General features: G+C 56.6%; 1 protein-coding gene across 2 annotated transcripts; it reads right to left on the bottom strand.

The window, feature by feature from the left end:
• Positions 1 to 455: 455 nt before the first annotated feature.
• On the bottom strand, positions 456 to 17110 carry KIF7 (kinesin family member 7). 2 transcript variants are annotated; one of them, XM_082647996.1, is made up of 19 exons: positions 17077 to 17110; positions 14420 to 14771; positions 12948 to 13148; positions 12176 to 12569; positions 11426 to 11945; positions 10806 to 10922; positions 9997 to 10224; positions 8956 to 9092; positions 8448 to 8563; positions 8047 to 8199; positions 6586 to 6788; positions 5304 to 5501; positions 4776 to 4901; positions 4406 to 4582; positions 3074 to 3289; positions 2148 to 2354; positions 1785 to 1983; positions 1553 to 1699; positions 456 to 1343 (listed from the first exon to the last, which is right to left on the bottom strand). In XM_082647996.1, the coding sequence occupies exons 2-19, from the start codon at positions 14745 to 14747 to the stop codon at positions 976 to 978; spliced, it is 4035 nt and encodes a 1344-aa protein (XP_082504122.1). In that variant the 5' UTR covers positions 14748 to 14771; positions 17077 to 17110; the 3' UTR covers positions 456 to 975. The 2 variants fall into 2 exon arrangements, with proteins under 2 accessions (XP_082504122.1, XP_082504123.1); XM_082647997.1 differs by having other exon boundaries at positions 456 to 1349; positions 8956 to 9095; positions 17077 to 17085.
• Positions 17111 to 17476: the final 366 nt, after the last annotated feature.

Here is a 17476-nt window from a genome sequence, read left to right on the forward strand (position 1 = left end):
AGAGGGTGTGGAGAAAAGGGAACCCTCCTACAGTGTTGGTGAGAATATAAATTGACACAACCATTATGGAGGTTCCTTAAACAACTAAAAATAGAGCTACCATATGATCCAGCAATCCCACTCCTAGGCATATATCCGGAGAAAACCATAATTTGAAAAGATACATGCACCACAATGTTCATTGCAGCACTGTTTACAATAGCCAAGACATGGAAGCAACCTAAATGTCCATCGATAGAGGAATGGATAAAGACATGGTACATATATATGATGGAATATTACTCAGCCATAAAAAAATGAAATAATGCCACTTGCGGCAACATGGATGGGCCTAGAGATTATCATACTAAGTGAAGTAAGTCAGACAAAGACAAATATCATATGATATCACTTATATGTGGAATCTAAAAAAATGATACAAATGAACTTATTTACAAAACAGAAACAGACTCACAGACTTTGAAAACAAATTTACAGTTACCAAAGGGAAAAGGTAAGGGGAGGGATAAATTAGGAGTTTGGGATTAACATATACACACTACTATATATAACACAGATAATCAACAAGGACCTACTATATAGCACAGGAAACTCTACTCAATAATCGGTAATAACCTATATGGGAAAAGAATCTGAAGAAGAATGGATATATGTATATGTATAACTGAATCACTTTGCTGGACACCTGAAATTAACACAACACTGTAAATCACCTATACTCTAATATGAAATAAAAATTTTTTAAAAAGCCAGAAGGTAGCAATTGGGTATTGCAGCTTAAAGGAAATGAATGGTAGGAATCTGCATCTTTTTTAAACAGTTCTGGGCTGTGGCCCAAATTTGTTGACTCCAATTAGAAAAATCAGGACCTGATTTAGAGTTTGAGGTAAAGACTCCTTCACAGAAGGGAGCATTGACATCATAACTTTCAGCAGGCTCCAAATCTCCCTCCAAGCCCAGCTCTGCCCCAAGAGCCTACAGGGGGTTTTTTCTGACATCAATCATCCCTGGGCTGGTCCTTCGCAGTTCCCGCCGGGGCTTGGGCAAGGGCCCGAGGTTCCGGGGCAGACCCATCTCACCCACAGGTAGCATCCGCCCCACCAAGGGTTCAGCGGCCTCCCGCTGCCGTAGCTCCTCAGGGGAACCCTGCTCCTCGCTGCACAGGCTCGAGCGTTTCCATGTCAATGGTAACGGGGCATGTACCAAGTCCCGCATCTCCTCACGGGGGCGGGGCACACCCTCAGTGACGGGGGGCTGCCACAGAGGCTCAGGTGCCGGGTGGGGCTCATCTTCACTTCCAGGGGCTTGTCTGTTCTCCGGGCACAGGGTCCTCTTCTCCCCACCTGTCACTGGGAATAACAACATCCTTGTCAGAAATGGAGTAGCAGCACCTTCCTGAAGTCCTAGCTTTCCAATGCCCCAGTGCAATAAGCAACATGTGAAATGACCCAAGAGCTGAAGTTAGAGTGGTTTCTAAGCTTTCTCCAAAACAAAGAAAACCTGACGTCAGGGCAAGGCATTGGCCAGCTTGGTGACAGCACATAACAATTACCCCTGCTCTGGCCCGCAGCATTCAGACTACTGAGCTTCTGTTTCAGTTCCTGGTTGATCCACATGTGGCGGCCCAGCTCCTTTTCCAGAGCCTGAATTCTGGTCTCATACTGCCTCTTGCTGTCTGCTAACCCTTCACCAAGGTGGTCTGGAGGGAAAAGGCAGAAACAGGTGGCAAGGGGCTATGGGCAGGCGGCAGTCACCACGGCCTTTGGGGCAGGCCTGGGCCTCACCTCGACTCTGCTGGAGGAGGAGCTGGATGTTCTGCTCATGCTCCTTCTGCTGCAGGGTCAGCTGGCGGTCCATCTCCAGGCGCTGCCGCTCTAGAGCCACCTCCAGCCAATAGACCAGCCTCTGCTGCTCCTCCAGCTGCATCTCCAGCTCCGAGAAGGCAATCTGCTGCTGGTGCTGCTCCTCTCGGAGCGTCACCACCTGTCCCAAGGCCCAGCCAGGCTCAGCCCCAGTGCCGGCTCCCTTCACCCAGGGGATCCTCAACCAGGGGCAGCAGGTATTTGGCCAACTGCCACCAACATCATCAACCTTCTCCCACTGAGTTCCAGGAGGAGGAGTCAGGGGCTCGTGGGCCAGTGACCCACCTTGTCAAAGTACTTGCAGAGTAGGGCTCTGGTCTCCGAGGATGAGAGGTAGCTGAGCTTGGCCATGAGGTTCATCTCACACTGGGACAGCAAGGAGGCCGAGGCCCGCAGCACCCGCTGGCGGCACGTGATGGCCTCGTTCTTGTACTCGATGGCAGCGTCTAGGGCCTCGATGGCCTCGTCCAGCTGGAACAGCGTCCGCTCCTCCTGCGGGGACATGGGACGTGTGGAGGTGGAGCGCTGGCTTCCTGCTCCACGGAACGCCCGCTCCCTGAACAGGTCCCGGGCAGGCTTGCAACAGTCACACGCAGCCATGACTCAGCCCGTACATGTCCCCTCGTCCTAGCGCAGAGTCAGCACATGGAGAGAGGGGCCCCTGGCCACTACGGCAGGAACAGGGACACTTCCATCTCAGCCTCAGCCCGGGGGGGTACAGGAGGCTGGGGCTCGCCAAGAGGCTGCCCTCTGGAGCACATGGCCTCTGGCGTGACCTGCACTCGGGAGACCCTGCACTGAAGGGAAGGCGTGCTGGGACCACAGAGGCACCCAGGATCTGCTGAAGTCCACTGCTCTTAACATGGGCTTTCTCTGCTGTCAGGAGGGCAAACCTGTGTGGCTGAGGTGTGCTGACATGGTCCCAACTCTCATCCCACGTTAGGGAGTTGAGAGGTGTGAGCTCGTGATACATACACGAGGTCAACGTGCCGCAGGACGCGGAACGAGTCCAGAGTCCAGCTGGGCGGGACCGAGGGCAGCCAGGCCCCAGCCGTGTGTCCCAGACATGGGGGCTGGAGCGGTGGGGGGGAGGGCCAGTTCTGTGCGTTCTTGGTGGGCTAACACCCGGGAGGAACGCGTGCGTGTCCAAAAGCAGCAAGGCCCGCAACCCAGCGTGGAGCAGGCAGCCAGGGCCAGCCCGCAGGGCGCACCTCAGGCGACAGCAGGCTGCCCTGCCTCAGCTTGCCGTCAATCTCCAGCCGCTGCTTCAGCAGCGCGTCCTTCTCCTGGCGCAGGGCGTCGATCTCCCCACGGATCTGCTGCTGGCTCTGGGCGCTGCCCTGCCGCAGCTGCCCGCTCTTCTCGGAGAGCTCCTTCTCCAGGTGCTCCAGCCGGCTGGACACACGCACAATGTCCTCGTTGAGGGCCTGTGGGCGGCACAGCTAGTGATTAGGGAAGAAGCAGGTCCCATCCTCCCCAGGGCGACAGGGATGGCCCAGCCCCACCACAGGATGCTGAGGAGTGCTGCTCCGCGGGAGGCCTGACTCTCAGCTCTGCATAAGCCGGGGAGTGGGCACCTATGGGACCCGAGCCTCTGAAGAGGGGCCCCCAGAGACGGCCTGGAAGGAGGATACAGACAAGCTGAGGAAAGGGCAGTCCTGACAAGGAGGGAACAACCCGGGCAGAAACAGAGCGGGATGGTGGTGGCCTGTTACGGCGATGATGTGACTCCAGCTTGCGATGGGAATTATGGGAAATCAGTGGCCAAATCCCAAAGGCCCTTCTGGGAACCTGATGTGGGAGGAAGTAAGGGCTCTAGTGGCCGAGGGAAGTTCCAGATAATCCAGCTGAATCCTCTTGGACTCCATGAGGGCAGAAGTGAGTCTGGAACCCTGTGGGCATCTAGCCTGAGCACCCGCTCCTGGAACAGGCTCTGGGCTTTGTGTGTGACATACGCCTTCTCTGATCCTCATGACCACACTGTGATTCCATCTGACAGAGGAGGAAGGTATGGCTCAGAAGCTTCCTGCTCAAGAGGAGGCAATGAAGCCTAGCAGAGCTGGGTGGGGCCAGGTTCATCTGCCTCCAGTGCCAGTGAAGGCTCTTCCACTCTGGCCATACCACCTCTCCATACCTGTGGTTCCCTGTTCTGCCTGCACAGTCCAGAGCAGGTGGTTAATGAGGTAAAATGAATTGTGGGATAGATACTTGGAGAGGTTCTTCTATCCACACAGCAGCACCTGCATCACAGACACCCTAAAGCCCTAGAATTCTTGAGAGATCCATAGGATATAGCCTGACCTGGCTGGAACTTACCTGGCAGGGACATCACCTAGAAGAACCGCACCTGTCTAGAACTCACCTGGCAGTGTTATCAAATGGAGAGATCTCACTTGGAAGGACCTCACCTGATGGAATCTCACCTGGCAGGACCTCACCCGGCAGAAACTCAACTGGCAGGCTCTCGCCTTGCTGGACTTCACCTGGCAGGGCCTCCCATGGCAGGGCCTCATCGGGTAGGGCCTCACCTGGCAGGACCTCACCTGGCTGGACCGCAGGCGCTTGCTCTCCAGCCCCGTCTTCTCCTGCATCAGGGCCTCCTTCTTGGCCAGGATGGCCTCCCGCTTGTGGAGCTCCTCCCCTAGCTCCTCCAGCGCCCGCCGCTGCTGTAGGACCTTCTCCATCTCCTGGTCCAGCCACTTCTTCTGCTCTTCAATCTTCTGAGGGACAGTGGAGGCGGGGAGGGAACTCAGCTTTCACCTCTGGCTGCGTGGGTGGTGCAGGTGGCCACCCAGGTCAGGTGGGGAGAATGGTGTACCCACCATCTGACCCCCCAGGGACTCTAGCAACTGGCCAGGCTGCCCAGCCAGGCTGTGGGTGCCCCTGGGGGTGCAGGCTCAGCCCAGGCCCCACCTGCTGCTGCTCCAGGCTGACAACAGAGCCGTTGCTGCCGCTGCGCCGCTTCCTCTGAAATGCCGCAATCTCTTCTGTCTTGATCTTCAGGATCTTTTGCTGCTGCTCGTGCTTCAGCTCCAGCTCCTGGGGATGTGCAGGGTGAGAAGCTCAGTGGGCAGGGCCGTGAGTGGTACCCGCATCCTCCCAGAGCCAGTGATCCCCCAAGCCCAAAGGAGTGCCTACCCTGCTCCCAAGACAGCCCTGTGCAGCAACCCCCAGCCTCGCCACCCCCAAGTCTCGCTGGGGACCCGCAAACAGAAGCAAACATTTGCAAGATGCCAGTCCCCTTATATAATTCATCCTACTGAATTCTCACCCTAGCCCTGAGTTTCCCATAACTCTCCTCATTTTCAAGTAAAAAATCAAACTCAGGGAAGCCAAGTGAGCCGCTTTATAAGGTCACGTGGCTGTAAGTGCTCCCCTGGCTGTGTGCCCCGCCTGGCCTCCTGGCTGGGACACAGGCACCCCACCGCCCAAGCGCCTGACCTTGACACGGTGCTGCCGCTTGTTCATCTCTGTCTCCAGGCGCCGCTTCTGCTCTGTCTCCTCACGAAGCCGCCTTTGCAGCTGCCCCTGCTGCTGCCGCATGAGCTGCACATTCCTCTCCAGCTCCTGCAGCCGCTTCTCGCTCTGGGCCGACAGCGACACCAGCCGCTCTGTCGCCTGTTTCTTCTCCTTCAGCACCTGGGACCAACACAGCCTCTGCTGGGCCACGCGTGGGGGCTGCCGAGAGCCTGGCATGGTGCCGGGCACTCAACAAGGGCAGGCAGGACAGAAGAACGGCACATAGAAGAACAGACAGAAGGGAAAACAGGCAGATGGATGACGGACTAATTAAAATATCAAAATTATAAGAATGTCAAGCTACTACGATGCTTATTATGTACTAAGCGCTACATCAAGTGCTCTCAGTATACTAAATGATCCTAACAATCTGATGAAAAGGTTTTAAAGGTTTCCTACTTAACAGATTAGGAAACTGAGGCACAGAGAGGCTAGGAAACTTGACCAAAGACACATAGCTAGTAAATGGCAGAGCTGGGATTCAAACCCAAACAAAGAGCACAGGCTCCAGAACCTGTGCTCTTAATCACTCTACTGTATGGTCTCTTGGACACCTGAACTGAGAAAAGAAGGAATGAATAATGGATGGACAGCTGCAAAGAATGGATGGCAGGGTGGGTGGACAGACAGATGATGGGATCATATAAAGGTAAAAAACAGGATGGACAGATAATGCAAGGGTCCATCAAGGGGAATAGAAAGACAAATGAATAGACACATAAACGGACAGTTAGTCATACCAACTGATAAAAGGACAATCGGATGGATGGATTAGATAGACACATGGACTGATGGGTGGATGGACAGAGGGATGATGGTTTGGAGAGGCGGGTAAATGGAGAACTGGAAGGGTAGACAGATGGAGGGAGGCGGGAGGAGCTGCAGGAGAGAAGGCTGGTTTCTCCCGATGCCCACCCCTCACCCTCACTGGTCTCCTAGATGGTCTTCGGGCAGGCCCCACCTCCCTGCCTCTGCTGTGTTTAAACCTGAGCCGACTCCCAGCACCGCCAGCTTCTACCTAATGCCAGCCTCACCCTGAGAGACCAGGAGGGCGTTAGTGCCACCAGCCGGGGCTGGGGCACGAGGGCCTGAGCACCCACAGGTTCCACAGTGAGCTTGGGCTCCAGGGCTCACATGTCTTAATCCCAGAACCCCAGCCTGGGAGGCAGCAACCACTACCCCCAGGGTCCGGACAGGTCAGTACCTGCACTTGGCTCTGAGCGGCAGCAACCCTCTTGCGGAACTCCTGGAGCTGCGAACACTCGCTGGCGTCCTGGGGCTCCTTGCCCTCAAGCTCCCGCAGCTGCCTCTGGCCTTCACTCAGCTCAGTCCGCACCCGCTCTGCCTCCTGCTCCAGCTCCCGGATGCGCTGGCTGTGCTGGCGGTTCAGGGCCTGGGCCGCCTTCCCTGGAAGAAAAGGCGAGGGTCGTGTCAGCACAGCCCCTCTGCCTGAAGAGCATTGTAGTTCATTCCCCCGGGAGCTTTTCCAGACCTCTGTCAGCCCTGGACACCTACATGGATTTTGCCACAACTCTGTACCCCTAGAACTGTGATTTACTTAATATTTTTCTTTAAATTGACACATTTTTTAAATTAGCCTTATCCATAGCAGTGACCCAGGGAAAATACGGGTTTACTTGTTTTACTTTTAACTAACACATGCTAAAGTAAATATGTAACTTGAGCCTGCATACAACTAAGCCTCTAGAACTAACTTCCATTTGTAGGAAATATGGAGGACAGAGGGACAAGCTAAATGACACCACAGGAAGCTAATAGACAAAACCCAGAACATTTGGAGTTTGGAACATTCTATAGGATGACTGTGTAAAGGTGAGAGAAGGGAGATTTCAGAGAACTAACGTGCAAATATAATGTGTGGACAAGCCCGGAGCTGCACACAGACACTGCTGTAGAGCTGCTTCTGCTCTGGGCATTGAAAGGGCATGAGTTCTGTTAGATGTGCTAATGGCATTTTGGTTAAAATGTTGAAAAAGAGGCATACTGAGAGGTGTAGGGATGAAATGACATGCTGTCCTGGATTTGCTTCAAAATATTTCAGCAAAGAAAAAAGGGAGAGATAAAACAAATGCGAGCAAAGCTTGGAAATGCTAAATCTGGTGATAGGGACTCTCATATGTCTATTTGAAATTGTTCCCAGTGCATTTTGGAATAAATAAAATTATAACTATTAAAATTAAAAAGCTCAACTAGTCACCACCAAAAATCATCCCCTGCTCGTTCACCAGTATCACCAGTAGTAGACGTAGATGATCTGGGGACGCTGTTTGCTCCCAAGGACCAGGAGATTCTGTGCCCAGTGTGGTACCTGACACACAGCAATTGATAATAATATTGGGTTGGCCAAAAAGTTCGTTTGAAAACCCGAACGAACTTTTCAGCCAACCCAATAATAAGAACTAATGCTTCCTGAAAGCCAGCCTAAGCACTTCACTTGAATTAGCTCATTTCAACAACCTATAAAGCAGGTTCAGTTACTATCTCCATTTCAGAGAGGAGAAAACTGAAGCACAGAGGCATTATCCTACCTGCTCAAGGTCACATATCTGGAAGAAACTGAGCTGGTTTACCAAACCTATGCCACCTGGACCCCGCTCCTAACCACCCTCAGGTGGGAGGCCAGCCCAAAAACCCTCCCCCTCACCTGTGCGGACCAGCTCGCCTATGAGCTCCTCCTTCATGCGGATGTTGATGGCCAGCTCACGGATCTTCTGCTGGGCTTGGGCCAGCCGCCACTCAGAGGCCATGGCAGTGGGGGCCTGGTGGGGCCGAACCAGGGCCTGGCTCCCACCAACCACTGTAATAGGCTGACTGTCAGGGCCGCTGTCCCAGCTAACAGTGGGGGGGAGGGGGAGGGGAGGGGGAGGGGAGGGGGAGGGGAGGGGGAGGGGAGGGGAGGGGAGGGGAGGGGGAGGGGAGGGGAGGGGGAGGGCATGCCCTGGCCAGCAACAGCCAGGGGTTGTGTGTGGACTGTCCAGGATGGCCAGTCCAGGACCATGAAGGGGAAAAGGGGTCAGGACCCTCTCTGTGCCCTACCCAGTTCACCTCTGGGCCCCGGGATGGTTGCACCCAGCTCCTCCAGGCGAAGCTCTGGGCCCTTCCTGTTGAGTGGACTCCCTGGGCGGGCCCCCATCCTCTGGCTCCCCTTACTGATCCTATTCCTGGAGGGCAGAAGTGGGAGCCTGTATCCCTCCCCAGCCCAGCTACCTCCTGGGCCCAGGAGGGGAAGAGAGGCCACCACGGTCACTGTTACCCCAGGATGTCAGTCTGGCAGAATTCTGAGGCCAGCAGCTGAGCTTAGAGGGTGCAGGGCAGCTGGGGGAACCGAGGGCCACCTTGGAGGTTGAGAACCAGGAAGTCTGGGCCCATCCCCTCAGCACACTCACCCCAGCGAGAACTCTTGATTCAGAGCCCATAGTCCCTGCCTGCTCTCCCCCAAGGGCCGGCCAGGGCGATGCAGGCGAGGGAACCCTGAGATCCCAGTGGGATCCTCCTCCTGCCCAGCCGGGGCCCTGAGCCAGTCCTTGTCAGGTGGGCCGTGGGTCCCACTCACCTGCGTGGGTGCAGGATCCGTCGGGGTGGCTCCTCCTCCCCCCCCGCCTCCTCTTCCTCTGATGCAGCTGAAGAGCCACTTCCCAGCCTCTCTCCCTCTGCCAGCAACTTGGCTCCAGCCTCCCCGCCATTTGTCACTTGCTAGGGGAATGCCAGGTTTCAGGATAGGAAGCTTCTAGGGCATTCTTCATCAGCCATCTCCCACCACCAAGTCTTTGCTCCCACCTACACCCACCTTGCATGCTCCTCACATCTCTACCTCTTCCAGCCCTACTTTACCTTCAGGATCTAGCTCAAATGACACCTCTGGGAAGCCTTTCCACTCTCAAGTCGGAGCAGGAGCTTCCTCCCTCTTCCCTCGCTCCTCCCTCTTCTCCCCCTCTTCACCCCTGCTCCGGCTCCCATAGCAAACCTGGCACTCCTCGGGGGACAACTGGTCCTTTCTGTCTCGTATACAGGTCATCTGCACCAAGTTTTATCTCACCAACAACGCCCTGCTAGAGTAGGGGGGCTGCATAACAGGCTTCTGCCAAACCCACGTCCTCCCTCTCCTCAGTCCCTCAGGCCTTTAGAGCTGAGATGACCCAGAGCTCTCAGGCAGATGCAGGAGCAGCCTTTGTCCAAAAGGCCCCAAGTGACAGAACTAGAAACAAGAGACCAGGCTTGAGGAGCAGATTAGAGCTCAGGAAAGAGTGAACTTGCAAAGAAACGCGTCCAAAGATGGAGAGGGTGTGGGCTCGGAGGTGATGAGCTCCCCACCCCTGGAAGTATGTGAGCTTTCCACTCCATACTGGAAGCCAGAAGCCCCTCTATAACCTCCTCACTCTGAGCGATCCCAGGTACTCCAGGGATGCTCAACGGCACCAGATCCTTCTGAGAAGCCCTACGCAAATTTTGGCCATTCCTCTAGGAACCACCAGAAAGGGGCATCTCATAGCTGGTCCCATGAAAGCATGGGGTGAGGGACACATTCCCCAGCATCACCTTCCCCTGCCAGAGCCTGCCCAGGTCAACAGGCCCAGCAGACACGCCACCTCCTCACCTCTCCCCAATTCTCAGGGCCAACTTCATCTCCAGGAAGGCAGGCAGGGGGCACCATGCCCAGCACATGGGTGTGGGCACCCCCCAGGGGGGCCGTGTGAGGCCGGGGCATAAAGGACTCAGGAGGCAAGCCCTGCAAGAGCCCTGGGGCCCCCCAGCCAGGCCGCACCAGCTCCAGCCGCAGCCGCAGCTCTGCCATCTCCTCCTGCTGCTCACGAAGACGGTCGCTCTGCAAGACACGGTCCAAGTGCGGATGGGGCAACGCGGAAGTGCGAAAGGTAGGGTGCAGGGATGCTGAGAGGCAGAAGTGCAGGAAACTGAAGAGCACGTCTGAGGCCACCCTGCCCTCTCTGTGCTAAAATGGAGGAGGGCCAAATACCTCTGACCACCTCTTGGTGTCCCTCCCACGCGCACACACACTGCATCAGTTCCGGTTCAAACTCACCCACCCTGCCACATCCTATCACTCCCTCCATATCCATGCCATTCACTGCCACCAGAGGGCGCCAGGAGCAATGCTGACCCAGTTACCCTGGGACAAAAGGAAAAGCCCAGCTCTGGAGTCTCATTCTGCTACCCCTCCAGTCCCACTTCCTATCCATCCTCATGACCATCCTGCACACCCACCTGCACCAATGTGTTCCTCACCTCCACACTTTTGCTCATACTGCGCACCCCGTATCTCTACCCATCCTGCCAGAACCCGCCCCCCCACCCACACAGCTAACTTCCTCTCATCCTGACAGGCTCAGCTCAGTTTCACCTCCCAGCAGAAGTGCCCCCCCACCACTGTGGAAGGGGGTGCCCCACCTGCAGCTTGTACTGCTCCATGGCGTCCTCCAGCGCAGCCAGAAAGTCTCGGTTCTCCTCCTCCAGCCGGGCCACCTGGCTCTGCAGGGCCAGCAGCTGCAGTGCCCCCTCATCTTCCTATGGGGCCAGGAGAGAAGTTTCAGGGCCAGGAGCTGTCAAGACAAGCCTGCCTGTCCCTGAGACACCTCAGCCCTCTCCCTGCCCTGCCAGAGGTTCCCCTAGCCGGGCTTGCTACTCTGCTCCAAGCCCCACCTGCAACAGGGGCTCGAGACCCCACCTGGCCTGCAGTCCCCTCCACAAGCCATTGGGCCAGCTCTTGTAATTATTAATCATATTTTCATTAACAATAACATCACTATTATTAGGAACAACTAGCCTTCACCTGCACTTGTGACACCTTCAGTCCTTACATCACCAGGAGGTAGATACTAATGCTATCCCTATTTTACAGATAGAGACGCTGAGGATTGGAAAGTCATCAAGGTCACCAGCAGAAGTGCCTCTGAATCCCGAATGTGCTCTGCTAATGAGCAAGGGACAGGGACACAGCTAGCTGTATGAAGACTTTCTTCCTTCCCCATCCCCTCCCCACCCCTAGGCCACACCTGACCCCTGGCCACCTTTCGTCCGCCGGGTCCCTGCATGGCCTGCTCCTCGGCGGAGGCACTCTCGATGCCGCTGTCGGGACCGGAGGCAGAGCTTAGGGCGCTGCGCTCACCCTCGACGGCGCACAGCCAGTCGCGCACCTTGCGGGCGGCGGCGCCAGGCAGCCCGGGCTCGGCCTGTAGCTCGCGCAGGAGGCTGTAAGCGGCGTCAGTGCGGGCCCGGTAGCGAGCGCACTCGGCGCCAAGGCGGGCGGCGGCCGCGGCGGAGGCGGCGGTGGGGCCCAGGACGCGCCGGCCCCGGTGGATGATGCGCGTCTCCGAGCGGTGTCTAGGCGGCCCCCGCGGGCCAGCAGCTGCCTCCTCAGGTGCCCGCTCGGCCTCAGGCCGCCAGTTGACAGTGGCGCGGTTGCGGATGTTCTGGGCGCGGCTGGCGTAGTTCAGGGTGTTGAGAGTCTCGTCGAAGTCCGAGGAGGAAGGGCTGACGCAAGCGATCATCACTGTCTTGGCATTCCCGCCCAGGGAGTCCTTGAGGATCCTGAGGGCGCCAGGCAAGACGCGTTAGGGGCCCCAACGTCCCAGGTACAGACCCCAAACAGGGTCCGATCCTCGGCGTGCTTCCCCATGGGCCGGATACCTCGAACCGCCTGATGGGGACCCATCTCCTAGTCACCTCCCCCCAACCCCAGAGGCCAGACAGCAGCTAGAACAGACTAGCGTGGCTCTTGGGGCCCCTTCTCTGTGGGCCTGCGGCCATCGGCGGCTCACCGGGTGATCTTGGAGTCCCGGTAGGGGATGTGGCTGCCACGGCGCTGGGGGTCACCCAGGGCGCTGATGACGTTGCCCAGCGCCAAGAGGCTGCTGTTGATCTGGATGCTCTCCTTGAGCCGCTCGCCTGTGCTGCCCGTCTTGAGCACCCTCTCTGAGCCCGCCAAGTCCACGAAGTGGAACTTGGAGATGAGCAGCTGGCCCGCAGCAGGTCGGGGGAGGCGGCTGGGGGCGCGCCCCCGCTGCTCCAGGGTCACGGTGAACACAGTGTGTGAGCGGCTGGAGAGGCGGTTGAGGTGTGTGGCCCCCGTGTGCCGTGCTGCATTGCCCATCTCCAAGAGGCTCAGCACCTCATCCAGGCCCTCCACGTCGACCTCCTTCACTCCACACAGCACTGCGGGCACAGAAGGCCATGAGCCCAGGGCAGGGGCAGCCTGAGACTGACAGCCAGGAGAGCAGGCAGAGCACGGCTGGTCCCCTAAAGCTCTTCCTGACTCAGGGCTCCCTTCCCCATGCCCAGGGGGTCCTGCCCATACTGGCTGGGGCTTGAGGGGGCTCCAGCTTCCCCACGCTTACCTCAATGCCTATCACTCTGGGCACACCAATGTATACTGAACTCAGTAGAGACGGGAAGCAAAAGCAAAACTTTCCAGAGCTTGGTTTCCCAGTTAGGAGGTACCCCCACCAGACAGGTAAGCCACCCTAAGCAGGTAAAGCCTCCCCAAGCCAGGTATCCCGCTCCCAGCCAGTGGTAGACCCAGGAGTTCCTCACCAACATTCCCACGATCATCTTCCCGAAGCTGGATGTCACGGCTGGCGGTGCCCACCTCCAGCAGATCTCGGAACTCCTCCTTGTACACTTCCAGGTAGGACACGTGCACCAGACAGTCAAGCAGGTCATTCTCATCAATCAGCTTAAAGGCCTCAGCCATGGCCCGTGGGATGATGCCCTGCTCGTCCTCGTGAAGAGAGGCTGAGGAGACACCGCAGGGCCTCCTGCCACCATGCTTTCAGCTGGATGTGGCACCCACAAGGCCCAGAAGCCCCTAGCAGCAGCTGGAGGATGGGGCTCCAGTGTGGAGAAGGCAGCAGCAGAGGCCAGGATGGGCTGGGCAGCCTGAGCTAGGCCATGCCCCAGGGTGGTCAGGCAGAATTTCAGAGTTGGAAGTAACCTCTCAAGGTTCAACCAATCCCTTTCATGATGTAAGCATCCCCTCCACTACATCTCTGCCAGGCGGTCAGATACCCTTTGCTTGATTACTCCTGGAGACTCATTACCATAGTCTATGCTCAGTTACCTAAAGGACCTCCTAAATTTATCCCAAGGAAGTAATAAGAGGATATTCAGAACATATTCTTCCTCATAACTCAATAAAAATGTAAACATCCTAAGTGTCCATCCTAACATCCAAACAGGGGACCTGGTTAAATAAGTTACCTTATACTCACAATGGCATGCCAGGCAGCCATTAAAATTTTTGATTGAAGAATATTTAATGATACAGAGAAATGTTCATGATATACTGTTAAAAAAATAAAACAGGATACAAAAGAGTGGGTACACTATTATACCATTTTTTAACGTATACTAATTTTCACCCAGAAAGACTGAAATGCTAACAGGGTGAGTGATTTCTGAAAGGCAATTATCAAGTAAGTTTTATTTTGTGTATGTGTTTTCTGTATTTTCCTAATTTTCCACAACAAACATGTACACTTTTAAAACCTAGGATAAAGCAGTTCATGCTCTTTAAAAGGGGGCAGTTCCTTCAGCTGGCCTAAAGCATCTCTCCCAAAACTCTGCTCCAGAGCCTCATGGAACCAGCCTACTTCCCTGCTATGCAGCAGCCAAAGCATATCTCTTCCAGGACAGTTCCCCTTCCAACCACTCTGACCAGAACATGGATTCCTGACCCCCAGCAGCCATCCTAACAACCTCCAGAGACAAGCCAACTTCCCGTGCCCTTCCTCCCCGTGAGGTCCCCACAGCCAGACAGCATGGTCCCATCTCTATGGAGTTGAGAAGGTCACTCACCTCCGAGGACTCTTCCTGCCTGCCCGACCCGCCCACTGACACAGCTGATCCCACTCCGGGCTGCAGATCTGTTTAGGAAACCTGCCCCTCCCCCCTCCCCCAGCATCCTCATCTTCAACAGAGAATGGCAGCAAGAGGGCAGGGGCAGAAATTCAGGAGACATTGAGGACCCTCAACAAGGGCAGGGGGCCTCAAGCAGGGTCACTCACCCACACTGGCCTCCCCCATGGTGTACGTCTTCCCGGAGCCTGTCTGACCGTAGGCAAAGACGGTGGCATTGAAGCCCTCAAAAAAAGCCTCGAGGAGGGGTTGCACGCAGGCCTGGTACACAGCCTCCTGCCCGGCGTCCTCGTCCAGCACTACGTGGAAGCCAAAGTGGCGGTCCCGGCCCAAAGTGACCCGGCCGTGCCCCGGCTCCACCCTCAGGCAGCTCTGGTGCCCGTGCAGCAGCTCCTTGGGCAGCAATGGGCGGACTCGAAGGGCCACCCTCACTGGGGCCTCCTCAGCCCCTGGCAGCCTCTGGGCCTCCAGCCCCATGTTGAGGGAAGGCTGTTCCCTGCCCTGCGAAGAGAGGAAGAGGCCCCTGCCATCAGCACCTGGACTCACTTTGCAGGTGACCTGGAGCCAGATCCTGCAGCTCCTGACCTTGCAAGGATTAAAAGGGAGGGTGGTCAAAACTCAGAACATTCTCCGTGCCCCAACCTAATGCCCAGATGCTGCAAGGGCCACGATAAAAATCCTACACAGTAACATTTCATGGCTCCCATCACTGGCAAAATAAGGCCCTAACTCCTCCACCTGACATCCAAGGGTTTCTGTGTTCCAGCTGCATCCTTCCCCTGGGACCCTATCTCCTAGAAGGAAGACACACAGACACACACACAAGCAGCACCACATCAGGGATCTCTTCCCTAACACCTATTGGGTTTTCCATAGTCTCTGCCTTTGTCATCTCACATCCCCTGCTCCACCTTCTTAAAAAGAGTCAGCACAGGACAGGAATAAAGATACAGATGTAGAGAATGGACTTGAGGACACAGGGAGGCGGAAGGAGAAGCTGGGATGAAGTGAGAGAGTGGCATGGACATATATACATTACCAAATCTAAAATAGCTAGTGGGAAGCAGCCGCATAACACAGGGAGATCAGCTCAGTGCTTTGTGGCCACCTAGAGGGGTGGGATAGGGAGGGTGGGAGGAGATATGGGGATATATGTACACATACAATGATTCACTTTGTTATACAGCAGAAACTAACACACCATTGTAAAGCAATTATACTCCAATAAAGATGCTAAAAAAAAAAAAAAAGCAGGGCTTCCCTGGTGGCGCAGTGGTTGAGAGTCCGCCTGCCGATGCAGGGGACATGCGTTCATGCCCTGGTCCGGGAAGATCCCGCATGCCACGGAGTGGCTGGGCCCGTGAGCCATGGCCGCTGGGCCTGCGCGTCCGGAGCCTGTGCTCCTCAACGGGAGAGGCCACAACAGTGAGAGGCCCACGTACCGCTTGAGACCAAGCCCCCACCATCAAATACTGCCAATCCCATCTTCTAAATATCAAGTACACCTGCTTCTTTCCATCCTATTACCAAAGCTCTGATCCTGCCCACCGACATCTTGACGGAATGACATTTACCAGCCTCCTCACTGGCCTCAGCCTCCCTGCACCTTCCTATGCAGCAACACGGGCATTTTTCAGAAATGCAAATGCGCTCACATCACTCTCCTATTTAAACTCCCCCCAGAAGAGACTCCCTAATGCTTTTGAGATTCAAAACCTTAACAGGAAAAAAAAAACTTTTAATGGGCCCTGCCTACCCCCTATACCCCACCTTTCCTCACCTTTCTCCTCCTGCAGCACACTCAGTGTTGCTCAAGACTCCTCATCCCTCCAGGCTTAGGCTGGTCCCACCTTCAGGGAGCCAGGGAGGGGCCCCTGCTCTGTGCCCCCACCACTACACATACACATACACATACACACACACACACACACACAATGCCCTGTGGTTCTCCCATCAGCCACTGACCACTCCCTTCCCTTGCAAAAGACAGATTACCCGTCGTCCCCCCCCCCACGTCCCAATCTGGGAGCTGGGAGGCAGGGACCCTCCTGTCCCCTTCGTGCTGCATCTTCAGCACCCAGCACAAGGTCCGACGCTTAGTAGCTGCCCAATAGTGATGAATAATCTTCATCCAAGGAAACTTCCCCATCTCCTTCCTCCTTTCTCTTATCGCAGTCCTCACCACTCCCTACCCCCACCCCCAGGTCACAGCATTTTATTTTTCACTACTTAACGTCTCTCAGCAGCTGTAACGGTTCTTTCGTTAATTCAATCATCAGCGCCTGCTGGGTGCCCGGCCCTGGGGCCACAGCGGTAACTGCCACGCGATACTGTGGGCGCCTTCGCGCAACCCTCACCCAAAGCTTTTCCAGACCCGTGCAGTCGCGGCTTCTCCGCACCCCGGCTCGGGGCACAGTGCTCCGCGCACCGAAGGCGCCTGGACAACACCGGGGCGGTCGGGCGCCCGGGGTAGGGCAACCGGAGTCAGAAGCGCCAGGCAAGGGATAGGAGCTCGCGGAAAGTTCGGAGAAGTGATTTCAAATGCGAATCCAACTCTCGCAGCGTGGGCGCTAGCTCCTCCTGGCCAGGCCCATAAGGCCGTCCTCAGGCCCCCGACTTAGGAAAGGGGAGACTCCCACCCGCCCAGACACGGACTTCCAGGAGACTGGTAAGCAAGGATGGGGGAGGTCCCCGTGCTCGGTCAGGGCTCCCCAGGCGTGCCGACACCGTGCCACCCGGTCCAGGCGCGCGCCTCCTCCCTCCTACCCCGGTCCTCGACCGCCACCCCTCCCCGGCCCACACCCACCCGCTCCGGTGTGAGCGTAGTCCCGCCGCGGGACGGTCAGGCTCTGAGCCCCAGCGCGGCGCGCGCGGATGCCGTCACCGGGACCCCCGCCCACCAAAACATCCCGCCCCTCATCCGCAACTCCGCCCACCTGGGGGCTCGGGGGCGGCGGCGCTGGCTGCGCGGCGCCGCGGAGTCTGTCGGCAGACGGGGTGGGGCGGGGACAGGAGGGGCGGGGGATTGGGCGTGGCCTGGGCTGAAGTGCGGGGGCTCCTTATCCCTGGGCCCCCAGCACCGTGTGGGGGCACCCAGCAGCGGCCGGAGTCGCGAGCACTATTCGCCGAATTCTGGGGACACAGCGACCAACAAGGCCGCCCGGATTCTCCGAGCTGGAGAAGCCCACCAGCTCCTGGAGCGGGGA

This window comes from Grampus griseus (genome assembly GCF_964374135.1).
Source record: "Grampus griseus genome assembly, chromosome: 2".
Lineage (NCBI taxonomy): Eukaryota > Metazoa > Chordata > Mammalia > Artiodactyla > Delphinidae > Grampus > Grampus griseus.

What these genes read in the sequence shown, in the direction of transcription:
- KIF7 (XM_082647997.1), bottom strand. Translation starts at nt 14,747, where the DNA reads ATGGGGCTGGAGGCCCAGAGGCTGCCAGGGGCTGAGGAGGCCCCAGTG. An exon ending in AACCATCCCGGGGCCCAGAG is followed by an intron (nt 8,200 to 8,447) that starts GTGAACTGGGTA and finishes AGCCTATTACAG; the next exon opens with TGGTTGGTGGGAGCCAGGCC. An exon ending in GCAGCCTGCTGTCGCCTGAG is followed by an intron (nt 2,355 to 3,073) that starts GTGCGCCCTGCG and finishes ATGTCCCCGCAG; the next exon opens with GAGGAGCGGACGCTGTTCCA.